The sequence below is a fragment of the Apostichopus japonicus genome, chromosome 16 (assembly GCF_037975245.1).
Source record: "Apostichopus japonicus isolate 1M-3 chromosome 16, ASM3797524v1, whole genome shotgun sequence".
Lineage (NCBI taxonomy): Eukaryota > Metazoa > Echinodermata > Holothuroidea > Aspidochirotida > Stichopodidae > Apostichopus > Apostichopus japonicus.
The window spans coordinates 5,756,618-5,781,187 of NC_092576.1; the positions used below are offsets into that span (position 1 = coordinate 5,756,618).

General features: G+C 36.9%; 1 protein-coding gene and 2 long non-coding RNA genes across 4 annotated transcripts in view; all 3 read left to right on the forward strand.

Annotated features, from left to right (window-relative positions):
- LOC139983231 (uncharacterized) overlaps nucleotides 1-11,915 on the forward strand; it is a 54,083-nt gene extending 42,168 nt beyond the window's left edge. Inside the window, exons 12-15 of the mRNA XM_071996645.1 lie at nucleotides 6,032-6,076; nucleotides 7,182-7,205; nucleotides 9,835-9,851; nucleotides 10,986-11,915. Of these exons, the coding sequence (XP_071852746.1) occupies nucleotides 6,032-6,076; nucleotides 7,182-7,205; nucleotides 9,835-9,851; nucleotides 10,986-11,043 (144 nt within the window). The 3' untranslated portion in view covers nucleotides 11,044-11,915. The remainder of the gene's footprint in view (nucleotides 1-6,031; nucleotides 6,077-7,181; nucleotides 7,206-9,834; nucleotides 9,852-10,985) is intronic.
- LOC139983244 (uncharacterized) lies at nucleotides 1,532-3,844 on the forward strand. The gene is made up of 2 exons (XR_011798569.1): nucleotides 1,532-2,754; nucleotides 3,497-3,844. It is a non-coding gene; the product is annotated as an uncharacterized lncRNA (long non-coding RNA).
- A 2,670-nt stretch (nucleotides 11,916-14,585) lies between the features above and the next one.
- Nucleotides 14,586-22,062, forward strand: LOC139983170 (uncharacterized). Of its 2 annotated transcripts, none has more exons than XR_011798528.1 (4): nucleotides 14,586-14,966; nucleotides 15,595-16,179; nucleotides 18,853-21,309; nucleotides 21,784-22,062. It is a non-coding gene; the product is annotated as an uncharacterized lncRNA (long non-coding RNA). The 2 variants fall into 2 exon arrangements; XR_011798529.1 differs by having other exon boundaries at nucleotides 14,586-14,879.
- The last annotated feature ends 2,508 nt before the right edge of the window (nucleotides 22,063-24,570 follow it).

The following is a 24,570-nucleotide window of genomic DNA, read 5'->3' on the forward strand; positions in this document are numbered from 1 at the left end:
TATATATATATATATATATATATATATATATATATATATATATATATATATATATATATATATATATATATATATATATATATATATATATATATAAATAGTTTCACTGTTCTTGATTTACAAACTCATTACGATTTTCATATATATATATATAAATAGTAAATGAACATACATAAGTGCCGTATAAAGGCAAAAATAGAGCGCCTACATTACAATACGTAGTACACACAGCGAAATCCATATGCATGTGCCGGATCAAGGTAATGGTTTTATTCTCCAATAGTTATATATATGAAACAAATTTTCCTGAAAATTATTGCAAACTACATCTCGATCAAGTAACGTTAAATACACAAGTGATATTTAATATGTTGAATGTCAAAAAATGGAATGTAGCTATATCATTACGCTGTTGATATGGAACTGAATAAAATTAAAAATTAAATACTGCCGCATTTTGAAGAGTGTCAGAATTTCAAACCTTTTAAAATGATAACTCGTGGGTCTCTGAAAAATATAGCAAGAATGTGTTTGTGATTACTGTCAAAAAGGCGTGATATACTGAATAACATGTAAATATCAAATGCTATTGTCACTGTGACACGCTTCACATTGTTTAATTGTTTATTGTAAGATTCCAGCTTCTATATGATCACTGAGTCAAAGCATGGTTAAATGATCGACAAATTGCTATATTCAGTTTCCTCCGACTTTAACATAAGTTCACGAGATCGTCAACAAGTTTTAGAAGCGGCAGTTCACGGCTTCCATACAGATTTGAATTTAGCTGCCTATTGTTGCTGGACCGTAGAATTCGGAAATATCAATGTTGGATGCTAACTACGGAGCTACAGAAGCGTAGAAAGGACATTGTACCATTGTATGATGGAGGTTTTTACCTCCATGATTGTACTAACAAATTTATGGACTAGTAGAACATAATGATAATATAATAATTGCAGTTTCCATGAACTGATGTGTGAAAAGAATCGCTTTGCGTTGAAGACTTTTCGAAGACAAGACAAAAAAAAAAAAAAAACTATGGCTTGGAGGATTCACACTGAGTACATAGCATCGCACAATTTTTGTCACTTGAAATCCAATCGAGTTTTCCCTTTGCTGCATGTTTTCGCCAAGTTAGCTTCCGAGAACCCGCGACGTTTAAATGAGCATTTAAAATAATTAGGGTACTTTAATTAGACCTCCTTTAACGCTATATTGGGGACCCAATGCAACCATGTGGTGCACCCCACCCACTCACCCCCCCCCCTCGTCAGGTTCCCCAATGTGTGGTAAACTTAACTGTTAATGCAAAGAATCGTTCTTAATTTTATTATGAAACTGTTTAATTGCATATGCCTTTGTTATAGAATGTAATCCGTTAATTTTAATTGGAAAGTTAGGTGATCGAGGAACACATTGACATCTCATGGATACAACATTTTCCCCTAAACTGATCCAGAATGGTCGTAGAATTCATCTAATATTACAAATAATAAGTGTTTTGGATATTTGTGGATGTCTCCTTCTATCCAACTATATGTACCCCCTCCGAGTTTAGTCCTGAGATAGAAATTAAAATATAATTAGCCGGTTCTTTGGTGATGCCGTTTTTACGGCTTTAGAAATGGTCGGGTCCAGAATAGCTATTTAGGGCATTTATTTAAAAACGGGGACAGGGTGGGTGGGTGGGGGGGGGGGGGGCACAAGCCTCGGAACTGGGATATCGAACAATCGGTACTCAGTGTCAGGCTTCAAAAACCTCGGCTAAACTTTGTCGGTCATAGCGGCGCAAATCCATATTTGAGATTTAAGTAATTTTTGCTTAAATTTTGTGCGAAACTTTTTCCAACCTCCAACCTCCTACCACATGCCCCCTGCCCCGCCCCTCCCCCTTCCCCCTCCCCTCCCCCAGTTTTAAATGCTCCTCTTACGATTCCCATTGTCCATATCCTTTTTCATAGATTAGTCGAGATAGATTTCAACAGTCCGTTTTTTGCTCTGCCGATTTCTCTCAATATGCCGTCAAGTGATATTCGAAGAAGTATATTCAAGGCCTATATCATGCACGTAAAGCGATGAAACGCACAAATACCCACCGCAATATATGTACGAAACAGAAAAGTATACTGCTCACTTACTATAAATACCATTTCCAGATAAGGAAGTGAAATTTCCGGTCACATCACAATGATAAAGTTTACTGTCTGTCACTTTGCAGTTCACTGGTTGGCTACTCCAGTTGGTTAGTAACAATAACGTATTCAGTATAGTTAATTACGTCACAGCCTGGGCTGACTAGAAAGCGGGCAATTTGAAATCAGTAAAAGGCGGTATCACAAGTAGCAACACGTTGGTTTGATTCACACCGCACTTGATCCTCAATCGAGTTCTACATTGCAAAGAGCATTCAAAATGGACGATTCCGGCTTCCGTGGTTTATTGCAGAAGTAACAGAAAGCTCCGTGGAAGCAAGGTTGCCAGTTTATAAAAGTACACTTTCAATTCGATCCGTCGCTGGTTTTTAATGATGTTCCGCAGGAAAATGTCATACGTGTATTGGAAAAAGAAAAAACATTTAGAAGCAGCGACAGTTGGAACTACCGCGGCAGTATGCACATGTTGTGACAGAAAGCTCGGTGCAAACATTTGAAGGAAGAATTAAAGGCACTCCGAGCACTACTGGCTGAGAAGGAACAACTTCTTTCGAAAAAAAAAACGAAAACGAACTTCTCTGTGCTACTGGATTGTTCGGTACGTAACACTAGGCCAAGACTTATTAATGTAATTTTTCAATCACTAAAAGTCACCGTTATATAAACCCTAGACCTGTACAGGAATTCGCTCCTTTAAAAACGATAAATTAAAAGAGTTAAAATACGACAGTGAGAGAAATAATATAATAATCTCCTTTTAGATATCTGTAAAATGTTTCATGCACAATTTGCCAGGGTATACTGTTATTGATACATTCACGTTCTAACCTTGTGATGGTGAACGTCACCCGACCACGTACCCCCTACCTCCCCCAACCGATAAACAAATCTGCTTTGTAAACCGTTGAAACATACAGTGGCGTAGGAAGGTACATTTGAGTAGGGGGGTTGAAGACTGATGGCCGGCCCGGGGGAGGGGTCTAAGGGGAGTTTTTGCATTTCCAGGTGTCCTCAGTTGCAATTTGGTGCAATAAAGCACACTTCAACACCCACCCCATTTTGTAAACTTAATTTTGTATTTTCACCTGGCCTTAGATGCAATTTGGTGCTCCAAATGAGATTTTTTTTCTCATTTGGAAATGAAAAAGGGGTTTTTCTGACTTGCGAATCGGGGGGGGGGGGGGCGGAATGATACTTCCGCGCCTCCACATTTTTCACTGGGGGGGGCTGGAGATATTGACAGTTGGAGCTAGTATATATTTTTCGACAAAAGTAAACTATATGCCAACTGGTCTTTATATATGTCTAATTCATACTTATTCTTGTGTCTTTGTTTACAGAAACTTCAGTGTAGATTGAGCGCAATGAAGAACATAGACTGGTCAGAGGAGAGAAAAGACAGACTGTAAATTGATGTCAACTGAGTATATGTCATCCGAGGAATCTGACATGGAGAGCGAACGAGCTAGGGTACCGTAGTGCAGGAGTTCACTTGGGAGTCGGAAAGACTGAACAAAATGAGGCTGGACTCATTCTATAAGGACGTTCTCCTTAGCGAAAAGTCCAGAAAAAAGGATACCCACCGTTAGGAAAGGAGACGTATCTTTAAAATGCGTACCGACTGACGCCCCAACTTGGGCTGTTAATTAGGCTGAACAATAACAATGAAGGTATGACCCCCCTCCAAATGGTGAAAATGGTCATTGTTTGATGTGCCGGATTAAGCTTGTGGGAGGCCCGTGGCAAACAGTTTATTGGAGCTCCCATAGAGATACATTGGTACCGGATAACGCCGGATGTATAGCTCACAAAAGACATCTATTTGCCCACGGTGGTTATGATACGTACATTAAAACATCACAAAAAACAGTCATTGATCAACAGCGTAAAGACTGCATATCGAAGTCCATTTCGTTTGACTTCTTTGAACTTTTTGTACCATATACAACGTAGAATAATGTAACGTTATAACAATATTTCTTTGAATTTTTTACCCAACGTTTAAACTCGTGCCCCAGTTGCACGTGGATAATCCTGTACTGAGCATTTGTTGATTAATGAGGCACCAGGAACAAACAGCAAACGCCGTTGTTTCGGATACAAACAAGTTGCAGTTGACGATTTTGTATAATAAAGAAGAGTTTTCTCTAATTTAACATTTGGTGTAATTACATGATACCTTTAAAACGAAATCCTGCCTGAGATAAATGCAACAAGGAAGAAAGAATATGCCCATAATAATAGATGTCAGATTAATTATTATTTTCTTGTTAGTCTTTTGCTTTAATGGAAGGCTTTTTTTAAAATTTCCCTTCACAGCTAATATATTCCATCAAGGGATTAAATGTTAAGGATTAAGTTATCCTTAAAATATTTTCAGGAAACAAAAGCCAAGAAAAAAGCATGATTCTATTAATTGTTAATGAATCATTTAGTAAATCATATTTTAAAATAAGACATAGCTATAGAGCATAGGCCTAATAACTTGTCGTCGAAATGTTGTTGTACTTGTACGTTTGTCTTTCATTATTCATGCATGGTTAATTCCAGACTTTCAGGGTAAAATAATTAGAGATCTTGTTTGGGCTATCATTGCATTTTATATCAATATATATGTTAATTACAATAAAATTTAAAGCAGCAACAAAATATTAAGCGTGCTACGAAATGAGGCAGGAAGTGGTGTTCTGTGTCAAGTTCGTTCCACATAAAAGAGGCTGGTACCGTTTCCGAGCCTGGGTGGAGGGGGGGGGGGTCGAGGGGCCGATAACCATCATGGAAGAAGTGCCTAGGCGTTTATATCATCTGAGGATAAACACACCGAATTTTAAACATAAATTTGTTTGGTTCAATTTAACTGCTGATATGTTAAGTTACTTCAAGTGGGTAGCTGGTTTTCAGAGGTTTTGATTTGCAAACTAGTAACTAAAAATAGAAACATTCCATATTTACTTGTTTTTCCTTCTTTCACCTGGCATTAAAATCGTTGCATGTGTATATAATTGCCACAATGTAAGTAGAGTAATATTTGGGCATCAAAAAACATTCTCCGGACAATAATGCATGTTTTGAAATTTGAAAAGGAAAATGGCTGCTCGAGGTTTAAACTTTGTATTCAAAAAGCTGAATATTCAACACTATGATGTAAAGCAATATTGAGTTGCATTTAGATGTATTTACACATTAGAAGTGGTATTTCGTTCATTTACATAATTTTTGTATAAGTGTAAAAATAACAAATAAACGTTTACGATGCGATATGAGGTGCAAATATATAAATAAAAAAGTGGAAAATCAAACGAGTATGATTTTATGTTTATTATTTTTAATTTTCTTTGAATCAAATGTAATATTTGATAGAGGTGGTCCGTGAATTTCTCAGCCTAATCAACCCGATTAAGACTCCCTAAACGTGGCGAATAAGCCCAGCCCCTGTATTGGTCGTAAGTAATGTGTTTACGATGACCACGTTTCTCCGTATATATTGGTGTAATCATGGCGTTTACGATGATCACTGCGAGAAGTTTACTGCTGGATTCAAACGTAAACTCCAGATTAACGGTCATGTTTAAGGTAGCGAATCTGTTGTAATTGTGACCGGAAACGTAAAGATTACCCTTCCCTGAAACCGCACGATTAAGTGAGCTTCACCGTATTTGGATGACACTTGGCGTTTACGGTCACCGCGTACTCGGTAAATAAGTCATCGCGAACGCGGAAAACTCACGCGTTTAAGTTGGGTCGTAAGCTTACCTTAATCACTAGTTTCAGGAGTGGAAACGTAACGGAAACAGGCTGGAACTCGGAATTTACGTCGCAATTACAGACCGAAAACGGCGATTTAAACGCGTGTTTTTTTCCCGTGATTCACACAGAGTATGGCACTCGGTCCTCTGGACGACATTGTATATACACGGCTTGTAAGTATACATAACAGTAAAATATATTTCAATCCAGTGCAAAAAAAAGGATGTGAACAGTTGAAGTTAACAACACTTGTTTCCGTTCAACGACTCTCACATATTTTTCAGGAGTGGCGCAATTACGTTTTACTTCTAGTTACGGGGAGGAGGAAGTCGTTGCGCCACCGTCGCCACGGCTTTTTAGAAGATATTTGAGACTGAAAAGCAATGACCTGGATGTTTCAGGATATTGTTAAGAAGTAGAATTAATTGCCTATTCTTTGGTATTTATTAATGAAACGGCTTAAAATATGTGTAGAATTTATTTAATAGTATATCAATATATTATAATTAGGCCAAGTCTACTAAAGAAACCACGAATGTAGTGTTAGAATTACCTTATGCCAAGAAGATCGGTGTATTACACTGAATATTCATCAATATAGACAGGAAATGGTGATTTGCAGCTGTATCATGAGTAGAAGGAACGAATAAAGGGTTCTGTTATTTGAGGAAAAGTTACATTGCCTTTACATTTCCACTTCCGGTCACTGCATGTCTGGTATATTAGCTGGTATGCTTGCCTACTAATTATGCTAACTGTAGACTAAGTTAGATATGAACAGGGGAATGGATATTTAACAAACAGGACAATGTTTGCATTTCTAAAACAAAGAGCGTTTAATTCCCATTATATTAATTGTATAACCATTGTGCAATTAAGCAGTAATTGGTGTATCATATTATGTACAATTTGTATATTTAACTTAGTGACAATATTAAACTGTCGACTGTTTCACATCTTGTTTTTTAGTGTACGAAGTTTGAGGGTTTTTTTGTTTTGCCATGCTGTAATAACTCTCCACAGAGTAATAATTATGAACAAACCCAAAGTATAGAGAACCCTTATAAACACATTACGTTTTAAGTTCTGTATTACACTACTGAAATTAGCTTCGTTACAAGAAACAAACTGTAATAAAGTAAATAAATACACAGATAAAGGTCACTTCCAATTTAAGGAGAAAATATTTCATTTCACGTTTTCTTTCCGTGTTAGTTATGCATGTTTTGTTTATGTGCGTGATAATACTGAACCTAATGTCATACACTTGTATTGCAGAAAACGAAGGCAAATGAAGAAGTGGTAAGTAAACTGGTAAATTTAGTATCCCATTATAAGTAGAAATTATGCCTGTACTTTTCATCAGATTAAATTATCAAATTATTCTACGAGAATTATATAGATTTTGTGGTAAATCTGGTGAAATATTAAAGACAACATTGTACTTACGAGTAAAATGTAAGGATTTGTATGTGTTTATACAATTATGTGGCCCATATTATTTGGGTGGGACAAAATATGGGTTTTTAGTGTATTAATGAATACAAGCTTTCCGCTCTCTCGCTTTTTCTTTCCCTAAAATCTCATTAGGTTAGGACAACTATTTACCACGATGACCCCAAAGACGGCAGGGCCTGGTGAGGTCAGGGCCGTCTTAACGCATGGGCCCACTGGGCCCTGGCCCAGGGCCCCGCGATGCCAGGGGCCCCGCAATCGTAGTAACCCCATGTCTTAATCTGGGAGGAAAACTTATTGAATAGGCCATAATGCCTGATTGAATTCGATACTTGACAACTTGTGACGAGAGTTGGTGAAACACTTGAGAGTTTGACATTAAATATTCGAATCTGAGTTGGCAACCCTGAAATATACAATGCCCGAAGGCTTACAACACCAATTGGTCATAGCTGGTCATAAGAACCTACGCTAGTCTCTCCTACTATTAACAGTACACTCAATTCACCTAATTGGTGCAATTATGTTTCACCATGAGGAGCATGCTATAAGTTCATGTTCCTCGGGCCCTCCCTTAAAAATACTTCAGGTTCTTGGCGACTACGTTGCGTTAGATAATGTAAAACCGCCTACACCCCCCCCCCCCTTCATTTCCATGCATGATGGTTACAAATTGTACTTGGGAACGTTCATTTTCAAGGTTAAAACAAATCAAGAATAATCCCCGGAACAGAATGGGGCAACGGCAATTTAATAGGCTCTGTCTCGTGTGCATAGAAAGCGACATCCTCAAAAAGATTGACTTTCAGCCAATCATACAACAGTTTACGATCAAGAAATGCCGCAAGTTCCGTTAGTTTCCCCAGTTGAAAGACTCAACACAAGGTTGTTACAAATGTTGAGTCCAGTATTGTAAGGGAAGGGATGGAGGGCAACTGGAAGATTACTCTTCTTTAATGTATTTCAGCTTTTAGAAATATCACGTATGTTATTCAGCTAAAGTTTTATGCTTTATGCGCGACATAGGGAGGGGTGGTAAATGCAGGCATGTCTATGCTTGAGCGATTGTCAAGGATGTCAAGTTTTCACGCAACTATTTTCGAACTCACTTGATTGAGGGGCCCGCTCCATTGCCGGGCCCAGGGCCCGGTGATCTCTTAAGACGGCCCTGGGTGAGGTGGTCTGGTCGTGGGCTTAATTCTCCACCCCACTTTTTGGCTAGTACTGAAACCTGTATTTGACAAAACAAAACAAAGATCGAAAATAATCTGCATAAATTAAAAACAAATGAAGTCGAAGTTTTGAGATTAAATGACGTCAGTTTGAGGGGATGGTTGAAAGTTTGAGGTATATTAGTCGAAATTTGCAAGGTAAACAAGCCAAAAGTTAGAGAATATAGGAATATAGAATAAGGAAAATAAAAAAGGCGAAATTTTTTATGAACCCCTTCGAAATATTTTCTTATTCTATGGAAATAATTAAGCAAAGAGGGTACAAAGGTCGAAAGGATCGACATTTTGAGATAAGAAACAAAAATGTAGGTATTACAACTTCGAGAAGAAAGTGGAATTGATATAAACAAAAGCGAGGTTCAGATGGTGAAGCAGTCAAAATTTCGAGATACAATGTTGAAGTTTACCTAACGAAGCATAAAAAAGTAAAATTCGTCTAGCAAAGTTACCCAAACTGACCACCGGTTATTATTTTCCCTTCCCATCCCACTCCCCATCCTCCCTACGTACCTCACTGCCCGTTGCTGTTGAGTTTGCCTTAGACGTCACAGAGGACAAAGTTCGATCAATCTTATAGTCAACGTCCCCCATTTTAAGATGGTATCCACCGTTCTTGGACTGCCGTGTAAGAAGAAGTAAATATGTGATGCCTTAACTGGTTGTTGGCTATGTGTCACATGATTCCATGAACATCACCTGTACTTATTGCAACAAATTAATTTGTTACCGCAAGGGACTCTAAACATGGACATTAATAAAATATAAACGTACACGGGAAAGGAGGAGGAGCCGACTGGGGGACCAAGAGTAAACATGATTTGGGATGCCGTCATTGCCCTCCCCAACCCTCATGTCTTCCCCGCACCTTGGTTCCGCTACTACGGTGTCATGATTTTACTGTGTTCACAACAAGAAAGTTTGGTTGCGGTTGCCATGGTGAATTTCTTGTGATAACATGGTAGCACATAGTTTATGAAGTCATGCAATCGCAACAATGTTAAACTGAAAGATCTTTAAGCTAAATGATTTTGGAATTCATTGTATAGGTGTACTTTGAATGCAAAGTGAATGATGTAAACAACTGAATAATATAATAACTGGAATCAGATCACTATTCACAGTTTCAATTTGTTTAACCTTGTGTTTGCTACATAAAACATGCTAAATGTCTTTTCTTTTTGTTGATCAGATTTCATATGTTAATGTTGTATGTGATAATATTCTTACCCATTTGTTGCTTTCAGACCGACCAAACGGAAGGGTAAGTCTTTAAATTGCGATTCCTTATCTGAACTGATAAACCGTGATCTAGATTCATAAGTAACATAATAATATATTATGTGTTGTAAAAACTACGGTACTAATGCCATCATTTGTGTACAATCAATAAGCTACAGTACTTATGACGTCATTTGTGTACAATCAGTAAGATATAAACAGTACAAAGGTATCGTTTGTGTACAACCACCTAGCTAAAGTGCTAATGTCATCATTTCTGAGCAATCAATAAGCTACAGTACTAATGCCGTCATTTGTTTACAATCAGTAAGGCATAAACAGTACAAAGGTATCGTTTGTGTACAACCATCTAGCTAAAGTACTAATGTCATCATTTCTGAGCAATCAATAAGCTACAGTACTAATATCGCCATATGTGCACAGTCAATAAGCTACAGTACTAATGCCGTCATTTGTTTACAATCAGTAAGGCATAAACAGTACAAAGGTATCGTTTGTGTACAACCACCTAGCTAAAGTGCTAATGTCATCATTTCTGAGCAATCAATAAGCTACAGTACTAATGCCGTCATTTGTTTACAATCAGTAAGGCATAAACAGTACAAAGGTATCGTTTGTGTACAACCATCTAGCTAAAGTACTAATGTCATCATTTCTGAGCAATCAATAAGCTACAGTACTAATATCGCCATATGTGCACAGTCAATAAGCTACAGTACTAACGTCTTACTTTGTGTACAATCTCTAAGCCACTGTACCCTTGTCATCATTTGTGTACAATCTCTAAGCTACAGGACAAATGTCGTTATTTCTGCACAATCAATAAGATACTGTACTCTTGTCTTACATTGTGTACAAGCCCTAAGGTACAGTACAAATGTCTTACCTTATGTACAATCAATAAGCTACAGTACTTATGTCTTACTTTGTGTACAAGCCCTAAGGTACAGTATTAATATCGTCATTTGTGTACAATAAGTAAAATGCACTACACATGTCGTCCTTTGCCTTCCTTTACGCACACTCACTAAGCTAATGTACAATGTGTAAAGTTATTACTAATCACTGAGATAGGATACTATGATTTAATGAGTATGCAAACATGCACCTATTCTGCTTGTGTATATTCATATATTTGTATATTTCAATTAATTAGAGCAAAACTTTTGGAAGACTCGGATCATAAACAATCGCCATTCGATGTGAAAGTTTGAAATTTGAAAGGCAGTTGGACGACGTCAGTATGATGCAACTGAATCATCTCTGGTTTTAACAGACAGAAGAAAGACTAAGGAATATTAGGGACAATGCAACTTTGCTCGTAAACACAAAGATAATCTTCAATAAATTCAATACCCCATAATGAGTACAAAGAGGCTATTGTTTTTGAGAATGTTAAAGGTCATTTGAGGTCACTGGAGCTCAAAATGTGTAATCATAATAAACACAATATCTCAAGAGGGGAATCTCCACGGGATCTTATACTTTGCATATGGATGTATTATATTGAGAAGAAGGTGCCTATTATTTTCTGAGGAGGTAAAATGTTATTTTGGGTCACCAAAAGGTCAAACTTTAAAATGAAAACTTGGTTTGAGGACCAATGTAGATCTACGCAAAAGTAACGGAGTGTATGTATAACACCTCATACGAATTGTCTGTGTTTCAATTTATAATATGCCTACTAAGTTTGGAACTATTTACTTAATTCTTAGCATTTTGTTCAAGATTGTTTATTACTACGTTTAGGGTTCTATTTTTTATCGTTTAGTATTGAGTGTTTATTACTATCTGTTTTATGCTTTTACAATTAATGAACTATAGTTTCTCATACTTATTCATATTTAATTATTGACTATTCTATATTTTTTTGGTTTAAAGTATTGGTTACATTAAATAATCTAGTATTTTTGTCATACCATTCTTCTTGCAAATATAATACTCAACATTTAAATGGTCATGTAATTTTCAACAGATATTCACGTCTTATCCTACTGCCAATTAACTTATAAACATTAAATTTTATATTCACGTCTATGTCTTAAAGGCAATGAGTACTTGTCATGGTGACCAAATAAAGGTAGAATGAAGTAATAAAAAGGTGTAGTCGTTTCGTCATACCATTTACTTGCAATTATAGTATTCAAAATCTTACTGGAAATGTGGATTTAATAAAAAAAAAAGAAAAAAAAACGTCCGAATGGTTTTAATTCCCTTTGCAAATATAACATTTGACATAGAAAATGAATAATAGGATGGGAGATATCCATGAAATGAACCATTCCGTATGCAAATTTGAGTAACCTCAGACCACAATGTATAACATGCATAGAATCACTGAAAAGCAGAAATGGAAGTATCTTCTTTCTAGTTGCAAACGGTTTAGAAAGGGCCGTATCGGTAAGTTTCATTTCAAGAAGAATTTACACCAAGTCTTAGGCTATGAAAAACAGATAATTGAAAGACTGAACTTTTTAATATGCGCACAGCCATATAAGGCAATAGAAACTGTTGTTTAAAATAAATTTCACTTCCTATAGTTCATCTCACCCTAGTAAATAATCAATTCGGAACAAGCCAAGCAAATATGTCTGAGAAAATATTACAAAAATAGTTTTGAACCTGTTATTATCAAAGTTATCCATAATAGTAGGAATACAAGTAACATTTAAATTAAAGTGGAGAAAATGCTCGTGTGGATATAAAATGCTGTTACCTATAAAGTTCGTTTTTTCTGTGCATAACCCCAGATCTTATGCATGGCTGTCGGTTTCAGTGACAAACCCCTTTTTTTAATCAAATTCTTAATTCTCCCATTGGCAGTACTAAATAGATTTGGCCGCTATCTAAATCAGTCGAGCGAATGTTGTCATTTGAATCCATTTCCTCTCCACACCTTTGATATGCACGACACTGTGTATCAGTTACAAAATCAACTTTTCATTCCGTACATTGAAATGAGGCTACTTTCTAAATCAGTTTAGGAAAGTAAGAGCTCATGCATGCAAACAATTCTCGTGTCTGTTACATCGGACGTTGAAATTAGTTGTTTAATGTAAGCAATAGTTTCACTTTTTATAAGAGACGTACCACAAATGCCACGATTAGCCGAAGTTAAGTGACTGTTACTTTCAGTTCACGCTTTGAAATATCATTATTGCTTGTTTTTTTCCCATGTATCTTTTTTAACACAGAAGTTTCATTTTGAAAATATAAGAACAAATGAAAATTTGACTCTCTTCATGTTATGATAAAGGGTATACTTTCACTCTTAAAATATCGCTCAACCATTTCCTATCCAGTATCACTAACCAAAGATGCTAGGATCAATCGTTTTGTCTTGATTTTTGCATACTTCTCTGTCCTTTGGGACGAGGGAGCGTTGTTCGCCACGTAGTCCGACTGGTAATTCATCAGCAGGAAGTCTCGCACTGATCCACAATCAACATACTCTTGGCATATATAGTATGTGACTAAACATTATAAAGAAAAGCAAAATTTCGATTTATCGTTTAATTAAAACGATAAACAAATACCAAATATTGTCTTCCTTTTGTAAAGATGGTCGGTTCCAGGTTTTTAAAGAAGTCTGGGTGAAGTGGGGTGAGGAGGTCATATCGTTGAAGAGAACATTACATTAAAGACTTAACAATATCAATTCTGGGGGCGTTAAAGCTTTCACTAGGTCTATAAGTACGTAAATATGTCTCTAACCAATGTTGTGTTTATACCTACTTTTCAATTCCGACTCGCAAATACCAACGACCCGAGAAAACGAATCTCGATAAGCGGTGAAAATCCGCCTCAGTTTGACGTTGCCATGGTAAAACGAGACAGTATTATACTTAATTTAAGTAGCATAGTTCTTAAACCATTCATTACGTTGTATAAATTGTCCAACATTAACTAAGCAATGCTTCATTCATTTGCAGAGACATCACCATTTCTTTGCTAGGCAGAGTAATGTGACATCTCTAATCGTGCACCTGGCTTTTTGTTCTCTGAGCTGAGTTCCCGGTCTCCGGAAGTCATGTGACGCAACCCCGTACTGAATTAGTGCTTTTTCATGTTTGTGATTCCTGCGCCACCCATGTTAGGCAAGTAGGTTTATTTTTAATTTTGTTTTTATAAAAAAAAACTAATGCATGATCGGTAAGTTCAGTGCGAAAGTTTATATAAGTAAAATCTCTTCGTACTACCTATAGTCTACAGTACATTAATGTATTGTATTGCTATAGCACGTAACATTATAATTAGAGGATTACGCCTATATAACGTTGTTGTTGTTGGTCTACTGCTAATTTTTGCAGTATTAATTGACATTGATCAATTGCGCCGTGGACTTTGCAAACATATTTTCTTACAAAAGGTATATTGTATAATAAACCTAACAGAAGTAAACTTCTCTTCATGTAGTGTGAATCACAAATTGTTACAACTGAATATCACTCAACGGTTTTTTAGCTAAGAAATGACATTACATATAGTGACACCCATGAATATCAGGAAGACATTAATGAAACATCTATTCGAAACGTTAGATAAGCAATGTTCATGATGATTGTAACAGAAGTGCGCATTTCGAATCATGAAAATATGCCCATACTTATACAAAAATACAAATTTTAAGTGTGATGTTCGACGCACCTAACATTTTCCATTTCTCCACCTGTTTTAGGATTGGGATGTTAATATGTATTGTAAACTTTGCAGCGTGCGTTATAAGGAAACGAACTCTTGAAATGTAGTTTCCAACGTTTGTTTTCTGTTGTACTAATCGAAACTTGTTTGACCTACTCTGCTTTTAAGGGATTCATGTAAAGGACAAATCACACAATTTTATTTGTTGTGGATACGGCCGTGCTAGCTCTTCAGAAAACGCAACTGAATAACAAGTCCAGGTTTATATAAATTACTTTCCCTCAATTCACCATGTTTAAGCAAAAGTGAAAGTAACAAGGAAGAAAGCATCAGAACAGTAGAGTGTCACATAATTACCCGGCAGGATAATAACTCACTAGACGCTGTGCTTACTTGACTTGAGGAAGAAGTACATTGTACAACGTAGCCAGATTTTCCTAGTGTGAAGTGTATTGCAGTTATAACTAATTAAACACCAAGTGTATATACAGCGTGTGTTAGTATATTGTAGTTATATCTAATGAACTTCTAAGTGTATATGCTGTGTGTCATAGTGTATTTTAGTTATATAACTAATTAATCTAGGGAAAATAGTGTGCGGTATAGTGTATTGTAGCTATAACTCAATTAACCTTGAAGTGTATGTGATGTGTGCTCTAGTGTGTTGTAGTTATATCTTATGAACTACTTAGTGTATATGGTGTGTGTCATAGTTTATTGTAGTTATAACTAAGTAACCATCTAGTGTATATAGTATGCGGTATAGTGTATTGCAGCTATAACTACCTTAATCTTCAAGTGTATATGATGTGTGCTCAATTGTATTGTAGTTATAACTAAGTAACTATCAAGTGTATATGATGTATGTTTAAGTGCGTTTCAGTTATACCTAATTAGCCTTCAAGTGTATATGATGTATGTTCTTATGGATTGTAATTATAACTAACTGTGTGTTATAGTGATTTGTTGTTATAACTAAGTAACCATAGAGTATATATGGTGTGTATTATAGTGTATTGCAGAACAAAGAACGACGTTGGCACCATGACCAGGTTACCTCTGAAATCACGTTCACTTGCTTTTTCAGACGTGAAACGAATCATTCTATTTTTGTTAATTGGCAGGAATAATTCACGATGCTCGAGCACAGACATTTCCACGATCATCAATGGAATGCAATCACCGGGTCCATCGGCTCAAACAACTGAATATCCCAAAGCCATCACAGAGCGCCTGCAATATTAGAATTTATAATCCTTAATTTATTAGATCTGTGAAGGATCTAAAAGTTTAGCATCATCTTATTTTGTCGATCCTAAAGGATTAGCAAAGCACTAACGATCGTTGATGGTTTACTGAAAGAGAGAGCAGAAGCTGCTTGTGTTTCAATATGGAGAGTATTTGGTTCACATTCTTATTGATTTTCTTCGTTTCTGGTTCACGTGGATCTAAAGACCCAATAGTTGTCAGACTTGTTGAAAGAGATTCGGTGATCTTGAAATGTAATGGATCTGCGACAAGAGGAAACAAATGGTTTATTGACGATCGAGTCATCTTTGCAAATGAAATAAGTTTTGATTCTTTAGCGGGTGTCAGCTTATCGAATGACTACTCATTATCAATATCAGACGTTACATTCAATCACCAAGGATTGTATAAATGCTATCGTAACAATATCCATGTTGTGAGCTACCAAGTGACAACAGTAGGTAAGTAATGTAACAATATTTGTACTGCTATGTTTTAAATATATATATATATATATATATATATATATATATATATATATATATATATATATATATACATATATACATATATATATATATATATATATATATATATATATATATATATATATATATATATATATATATATATATATGAAAATCGTAATGAGTTGGAAAATCAAGAAGAGTGAAAAAACTTTCAGCCTCCACCGGGATTCGAACCACGGGCCTTCCACTTTGTACGCGGACACCCTAACCACTAGGCTATGGACGCTGATTGTATGTCCAGAGGTTCGAAACCGGTAAGGAAGGTCGTAATTCCACTGTAGGCGTTTGTCACATGTATCGAACAATACTAGTTCTGTTTTTGGTGACATATTTTGCCTTACCCTAGAGATCAAACATGATGCTGACCAACTCGAAATCATTTGTGATTCCTAAAGCGGGATCTCGGGAGATACTTTGAACAATTACAAATATATATATATATATATATATATATATATATATATATATATAGGCAATGTTCTGCGTAGCACTGAGAATTCTAGTAGAAAAATAGTAAAGTTTGCTAGTGCTAATGATAAAGAAAAGAAACACGACGTTTCGGGTATAAATCCTTTAACAAAGTGAGCAAAAAGACTACTAAAACTGTAAACAGCGAACGAAGAAAGATAAAATGGTCTAATGCACACACATGAAAGAAGCGAAAAGTAGCAGGGTAAAAGGACTTACAACAAATCGAATTTAGAGTTTAAACCATAAGGGGATAAGGTGCCAAGTCGGAAAATTAGTTTATTTTCGGATTTAAGGCGATCGATATCAGTGCCTCTGGGGGACAGAGCACACGTAACTGAAAAGTCAGTCGCTTGAAGACTGGCAGATCGTAAAAACTCTTTTATAATTAAACATCACTTTTCTTGTATTTCCACTAATGTAATTTATGTTATCATATGTAAACGTTGTAATTTACTTTACATAGGTGAAACCAAGCGTAGACTGGCAGATCGTATTACCGAACACTTACGCTCCATCAAATCCAAGTTTCCTGGTTACCCTGTCGCCTCTCACTTCAATTCCCCCTCCCCCTGTAAGATCAATGACTTTTCTGTTACGTGTGCTCTGTCTTCCAGAGGCACTGATATCGATCGTCTTAAATCCGAAAATAGACTAATTTTCCGACTTGGCACCTTATCCCCTTATGGTTTAAACTCTAAATTCGATTTGTTGTAAGTCCTTTTACCCTGCTACTTTTCGCTTCTTTCATGTGTGTGCATTGGACCATTTTATCTTTCTTCGTTCGCTGTTTACAGTTTTAGTAGTCTTTTTGCTCACTTTGTTAAAGGGTTTATACCCGAAACGTCGTGTTAGTTTTCTTTATCATTAGCACTAGCAAACTTTACTATTTTTCTACTATATATATATATATATATATATATATATATATATATATATATATATATATATATATATATATATATATATATATATATGTTGATACTAGTTGAGACTAGGGGAACACTAGTAGTTGTAACTCGGGGTTTCACGCGTTAGAGCGATCGTCAGACAACTTGTTGTCTGACGAACATATATTCCGCTCTGTCCACCGGACATAGAGCACTCTGCGCCAAGATAGACGCCTACCAACCAACTCTATATATATATATATATATATATATATTTATATATATTTATATATATATATTTATATATATATTTATATATATATATATGTATATATATATATACATATATATATATATATATATATATATATATATATAATTGTTTTTGTAGTATTAGGCTATATTATCTGTGTTGCAATAATTCAAAATAAACATAAACCATGGTGTGAAGTAAGATTTCTTAAGAGATCTATTTCAAATAGATCCAAATAATGTAACTCATGGCGTGACGATTTTAAAGCATGTACCCTACAATTACATGACATTAGAACGAAGCTGCAATTGGAGAGCAAATGTATCAATAAAATTGCGGCCATTTATCACAGTATTTGTGGTTATCTTACAATTTATTGAGAATTATAGAGCTGTATAAACAAGAAATACAAATAATAGACCACACTTCAGTCTTGCTTTCATGTTAGAATTATCTTGTATGTATGTATGTATGTATGTATGTATTTTAGATCCTCATGCAAGCAGGAACTCGCGAAGAAGCCTTATTGGCCTATTAAAGCCACAAGCTGACCAAAGTCAGTCTCTTACATTCATGTTTAACGTCCATGATTATGAATGTCGAGAGTCAACAACTCTGTAACTAGACGTCATACATTAATCTTGGAGCGAATCGAACCGGGGACCTGTAATTGTGTAATTATTCATTACTGTGTGTTGTATGTTGTGTTCATATTTTGTCATAAGTAAGTACTTATTACCTGATTTATTGATTGAGTGCGCGTAAATGTTCCTATTTAATTTATAGATCACTAACATATCTCTTTCAAAGTTCTCGCTACCACTCCCCTCCCTCGCGAAGGGCTAAGTAACTTAGTGTTAATATAATCTTTTGAGGGCAGGGCAAATGAAAGTTCCTGAACAGATGTATTTAACATGATGTCCGACTATTTATAATAGTTGAAACAAATATTATTGCAGTCTTAAAATATCTTACATTATTATCTTTCTCCAGTGATTCCAGAGCTTATATTGTCATTTGATCAACGCACGGACGGCAAACCGACACGTTTATATGATTACTTATGCAGCATTTACACTAGGCCACGTTCTCCACGATTCCCACAATTTGAGAGAATCGTGAGGAGCGTGGGAGGTCGTGTGACAGAATCGTGGTGGTCTTGAGGGAACTTCGTTGAATCGTTCAGATCGTCATGAACGTGACAAAATTTTTGACAATCAAAAAGTTTCCCACAATTGTCCCCATCTGAGACCAAACCGTGAAAGCGCGTGAAAGAACGTGGGAATCGTAGTACAGCTGAACTGAGCATAACAGAGCGAAACAGACCTTGGTGCACTATCGCAGGGGATCTTGCTGGATTTTGAAACACGATTTCCTCAAGTTTCACTACGATCCACTTCGTGAGAAACACGCTCTACTACGATTCGTCAAGATGCTTTGAGAAGCGTGAGTAATTTATTCACGCTCTGTTACGATCTGCTGCGGTCGCCGCGTTTGGCTCCCACGATCTGACACGTTAGGTTAGGTCCCCGCACGATTCCGATTTTGCATATGAAAGGGCCCCCACGCTCTCCAAGATTCATTGCCATTTGAGCGCTTCACACGAAAACATCTGACCTTTGAGACCAGCTATAGCCTAGTTTCTTTTATTTGTCTTGTGTTTTAGGACCCAGGTTGTGTTAAGAAGTTGAGAATGGTGCCCCAACTGGTTCCTTCTTTCTGCACTTAACCCAGTGGCGGCGGAACCGGGGGGGGGGGGCTTGGGGGGGGGGCTCAGCCCCCAGTGAAAAAGTTGAGGGGGCAAATGCATGATAAGCCCCCCCAATATTTACCAAGGCTCCGAAACGTGCATCTGCCCATTTTTCAATGCATACTTGTCGATCTGTCCGATGCACACGTATAATATATAGGTGTTATAATTTTAGTAATTGCTGGGGGACCCTCGGCCCGTCCCCTGGCTATAGACCACATTGTCACCCCAACCGCGTCTTCACGCCCCGTGAAAAGTGGAAGCAGTGAGGGTGAGTACCGGTAAGCGTAACACAACTTCGTCTTAGGCCAATGACTTGCCTCATTTCAGCCAGTTCTCCAACATCCCCTTCCTTAGTGGCGGAGCGTCCATATATACAGTCAGGGGCGGATGCCCCCCCCCCCCCTGACGGACTCAAATGGACTGCAGGCGCCCTTTTCAGCTTTTCACTACTTTTTACTTATTCGCGATTTTTGACCATTTTATTGCGCACTCATATACCTATTGACATTTGTCATATTCTGTTGGTGTAATTTTCCGACAAAATGGCGACGACACCTATTTATTCTCCGTTTATCTGCAAATTAGCATGGCCCGGAAAGGGTCATTTCCTGCAATCTAGGGAGTATCTTTACTCAAAAAATTTCTGTACGCTCCGTGCCAACCTGTGGTGACGCTCCGCTTAGATAGTGTCCAAAGCGCCCCTACAGACCATTCTTGCCCCCCCCCCCCCGACCAATACCCCTAGCTCCGCCACTGCCCTTACTACACTCAAAAACGTCTTTGCGAGTACACTACGAGTAATAGCTACTCTCTTAAAACACCATCGAATATACAAATTACAATGTTTTTACAGACTTTTACGTGCACTCTGAGAAATTTCAGGCTTGAGACCCATATTTTAGGGCTAGGTATTCGCAGCATAGAGCACTCGGGAAGTGCCGTTTCCGGCCATCTGGGGGTTTGAAAAAACCCAAAATTTTCTTGTACGCTCCGCGCCAGCCGCTGGTGGCGCTCCGCTTAGATAGTCTCCACACATTAGCCCCCCCAATAATTTTTCCGTTCCGCCGCGCCTGACTTAACCACCGTCTCACCCACCACCTTCTAGGTCTTCTCCTTGGCCTCCTCAGCCTTCCACTCTTTTCCACCCTGCTCCGTTCTGCCTCTTCTTCTTGCCGCTGCCTTCTTTTTTTAGCGACAATATAAGCATAAACCAGAATTGCCAATTCAATATCTTCTTCATCTCTTGGAAGCATGCTTCCTCATTGTTTCTCTGGAACGAATGAGAGAGTGGCCCGGCCTCCTCTTTAAACCCCAATCGGGATTCAAGCGTGGTAATTTTAGTCAAATCGTGAACATAAATCTTAGGAGATCTTAACAGAACTTGATGAACCTGAGGGACCTCAACAGAACTTAGCAGAACATGGCAGAACGCGAGAGCTTATCGTGGTGATCGTAAGATAACTTGAGGGAACGTAATGAAAATCGTCGCAGGCCTTGACCGGAAGGCACTGGTTTCCTAGCAAAGCGTTATAAGTCGTAACAAAACGTTTGAAAGGGTCTGAAAGCGTGGAAAAAAGAAGAAAAAAAACATTAATATATCGTGGAGCTCCACGCTTTTTGAAAAATCGTGGCGATCGTGGGAATCGTGGTCTAGTGTAAATGCAGCATGAGTACAGGATCGAAGCAACGCTCTAAAGGTTAGATGTATTGCTATAAGTTCAAGACCTCCTTCTAGCCTAACGTGGGTTGTGAATGGTGAAGATGTAGAGGCATTCAATGTACACAATGTACTATACAAACCAAACAAGGAGGGGATAAGCACCACAGACTCACAATCTACATTACATCTACCACCAACTGGAACTCACGTCAAAATTTTATGTCACAAATTTTTGTCACTAACTTTTTTCTAATAGGGTTGTGAATGAGTGGTGTGAATGGGATTAAGAATGATTTGGACAAGCACTTGAAGCATTGTAATCGGGTCTGAGTGTTTGTTTTATTTTATATGAAGACTTCAGTGTCCCTCCTGATCCTTTTTTTCTACTAAACTAAACTATCTCACACAGAACGAAGAACGGCGTTGCACCATTACCGAGGTGGCCTGTAAAATAATCTTTTCTAGCTTTTTCAGACGTGATATTAATAATGATATTATTATTACTTCGCAGAAATACTTCACGATGCTCGAGTACAGACGTTTCCACGATCAACCATGAACCGCAATCATTGAGTCCATCAGCTGAAATGATGACAACTGAATATCACAAAGACGTAACACATGGTTATTTTAGAGATCATGTGACAGCACCTAACGACATTCCCGAGTATCAGGAGATTGAACAGCCCAATGAAAACTACAACAAGCAGATATACAGAGAGAATCAGATATTACAAAAAGATTTCATCAAAACCAAGATAATCAATTACATATGAAAAAATAAGAATATAAACTTTTGTTGTAGCAATTTGATACTATTTCCCAATGTGTCATGACATAGCTGATATGTTGAAACCATCTTCAGACAATACAGTTTGGAATAAGATAAACATAAAACTTCCATTCCTTGTCATGCATGTGTCTAAGCTGTGTAAACATGTTCGTTTCAATATAAATCAGCTTAGATATTTGTTAGCTGACAGTGTTTTGTTTTTGGAATTGAGGAAAAGAAAGCGTAACTACAGAACATAAAAAAAAACAGAGAAATGACCCCATAGAAATGAAAAAGCTAACTGAAAACTAAGGAAAGAAGACGAATAGAAACAAAAACAGAACTGTATATATTCTATAAGAGCATGACACTTGTGGAACAATGGATAATTACTGAACACTTCAACAAAAGTCATATATATATATATATATATATACATATATGTATATATATATATATGTATATATACATATATGTATATATATATATGTATATATATATACATATATATATATACATATATGTATATATATATATATATGTATATATATATATATGTGTATATATATATGTATATATACATACATATATATATATATATATATAATTTTATAAATACTCAGTAATATAATACTTTAAATTATTGTACATCTATTTATCGTTAATCTTAGTCACTGTTTATATTTCAATTTCATTACCTATCTAGTCTAGTGATAAAGTTCAGCTCTACATTAATTAGATTCCTCGTTCTTTTGCGTTCTAGATAGAGTACTACCGTATATTGTATGAAAATTCAACTTGGGCTGATTCTCATTAATGGGCATCGTTCAATTGTGATTACTTGATCTGACAATAGCTGGCCAAGACACAGCATGCCTTGCTGCAGGTATGTAGCGTTCGTTATTCAAAATTCATGCAATGAAATTAAAGCAACTGTAAGCGCAGTACTGATATGACATCTCGACATGACATCTCGACTATTAATCCAGCCAAGGATTTATCTCCCAGGAACTAAGTATCCTAATTTTATTTTGATTGTCAGCAGTATGATATGCTTATTTATTAACTTTTGTCAGTCTAGCAAGCCATTACATGGTATGATTGTGTTAAGAGCTTGGTGCACATATGCATATCAATTTCCCTTAGAGCGTTGTGGTCAAGTGGTTAAGGCAGTGGACTTGTAATCTAAGGATTGCAGGTTCGAGGCTTGACCAGATCATTGCGTCGTGTTCTTGGGCAAGGCACTTTATCTCCATTGCCTCTCTTCACCCAGGTGTATAAATGGGTACCTGTGAGATAAACTGTCAACTGGGCGCTGTTTAGCTGGTGCCATGTGGAGGGATTGTCTCTATATGTTTGACAGGTTATCGTTGACCAGGGTAATATTGTGATGCGCCTTGAGCACCGAAGTTATCGGTGGATATGTCTTCGCTTTATAAATCTACAATATTATTATTATTATATTTGTGTACAACCATTACTAGCGAATCACGGAAATAATGTTCGAACTTGAAGAAATATGTCGCATTAACATTGCATTGGAAAATGAAACCAAGTGAATTTTCAAAACGGCCTTCAACTATTCTTAAATCATCGCGGAACTCGTTGCTAATGATTAAAGCGTCTATAAATTATATCGATCAAAAAACAAAAAAACAAAACGACAGTGAATAACCGATTTGCTATGTTAAAGGGAAGGAACTGCAGCATTCCAGACAATTATGAGAAAGTTCAGGAGCAGAACATGACTTAACATTAAAGGTTACGGGGAGAGGAATAAATTCCAGCACCATTGCACCACCATTGATCCTCTGTAAAAAGAAACTTATGACAAATGTGAATTAAATCTAATAAAGCCATACATCATCATACTATTATTAGCCAGGCGATTGTGAAAGGCTGGACATGGTTCTGAGAGCCTTCGATTTAGTTGTATTAATTTAAGTTCATATACTCCGATAATTTTAGCGCTCGACCAGTTCGGTATTTTTAGGTACTTTTGCATATTATGCCACATTCTCTAACACTCGAAGCCATGGTAACGGTACCGTTATGGATGTTCCTTTACCCAACTTGAACAGTTTATTCTTGAATTCTATGCGCTAAATTGTTGGAACATATGAACTTTATATTAATGGAGAAAGTCAAGCGCGTAGCCAGGATTTCATCGTAGTAATATATTTTAACGCGCCGTCCTCGTTGGTGTGCGCAAGGAAGAGTGGAAATGCGGGAACACAGGAATGAGGCTGTCGACAGGAGATATTAAAGTTTACCCGTTTATTTACGATCTATATACATGTCAAGATGGTGCACAGTGGTCGTGCATTACAGAGGCAAGTATTAAATACGAAACAAGGTTTTAACACATGCTCAGAAGTCGATGAAGTTAAATACAACACAGTGCATTACTAATGGCGGGTCTCGGCGAGAAGGGCAGAAAGATAGACGTCGGCGCTGAAGATTGGGCTATGGGGAACGGCGACGCAGTTGGCGGAATGGTGAATGGCGGCTCAGTTGGCGGAATGG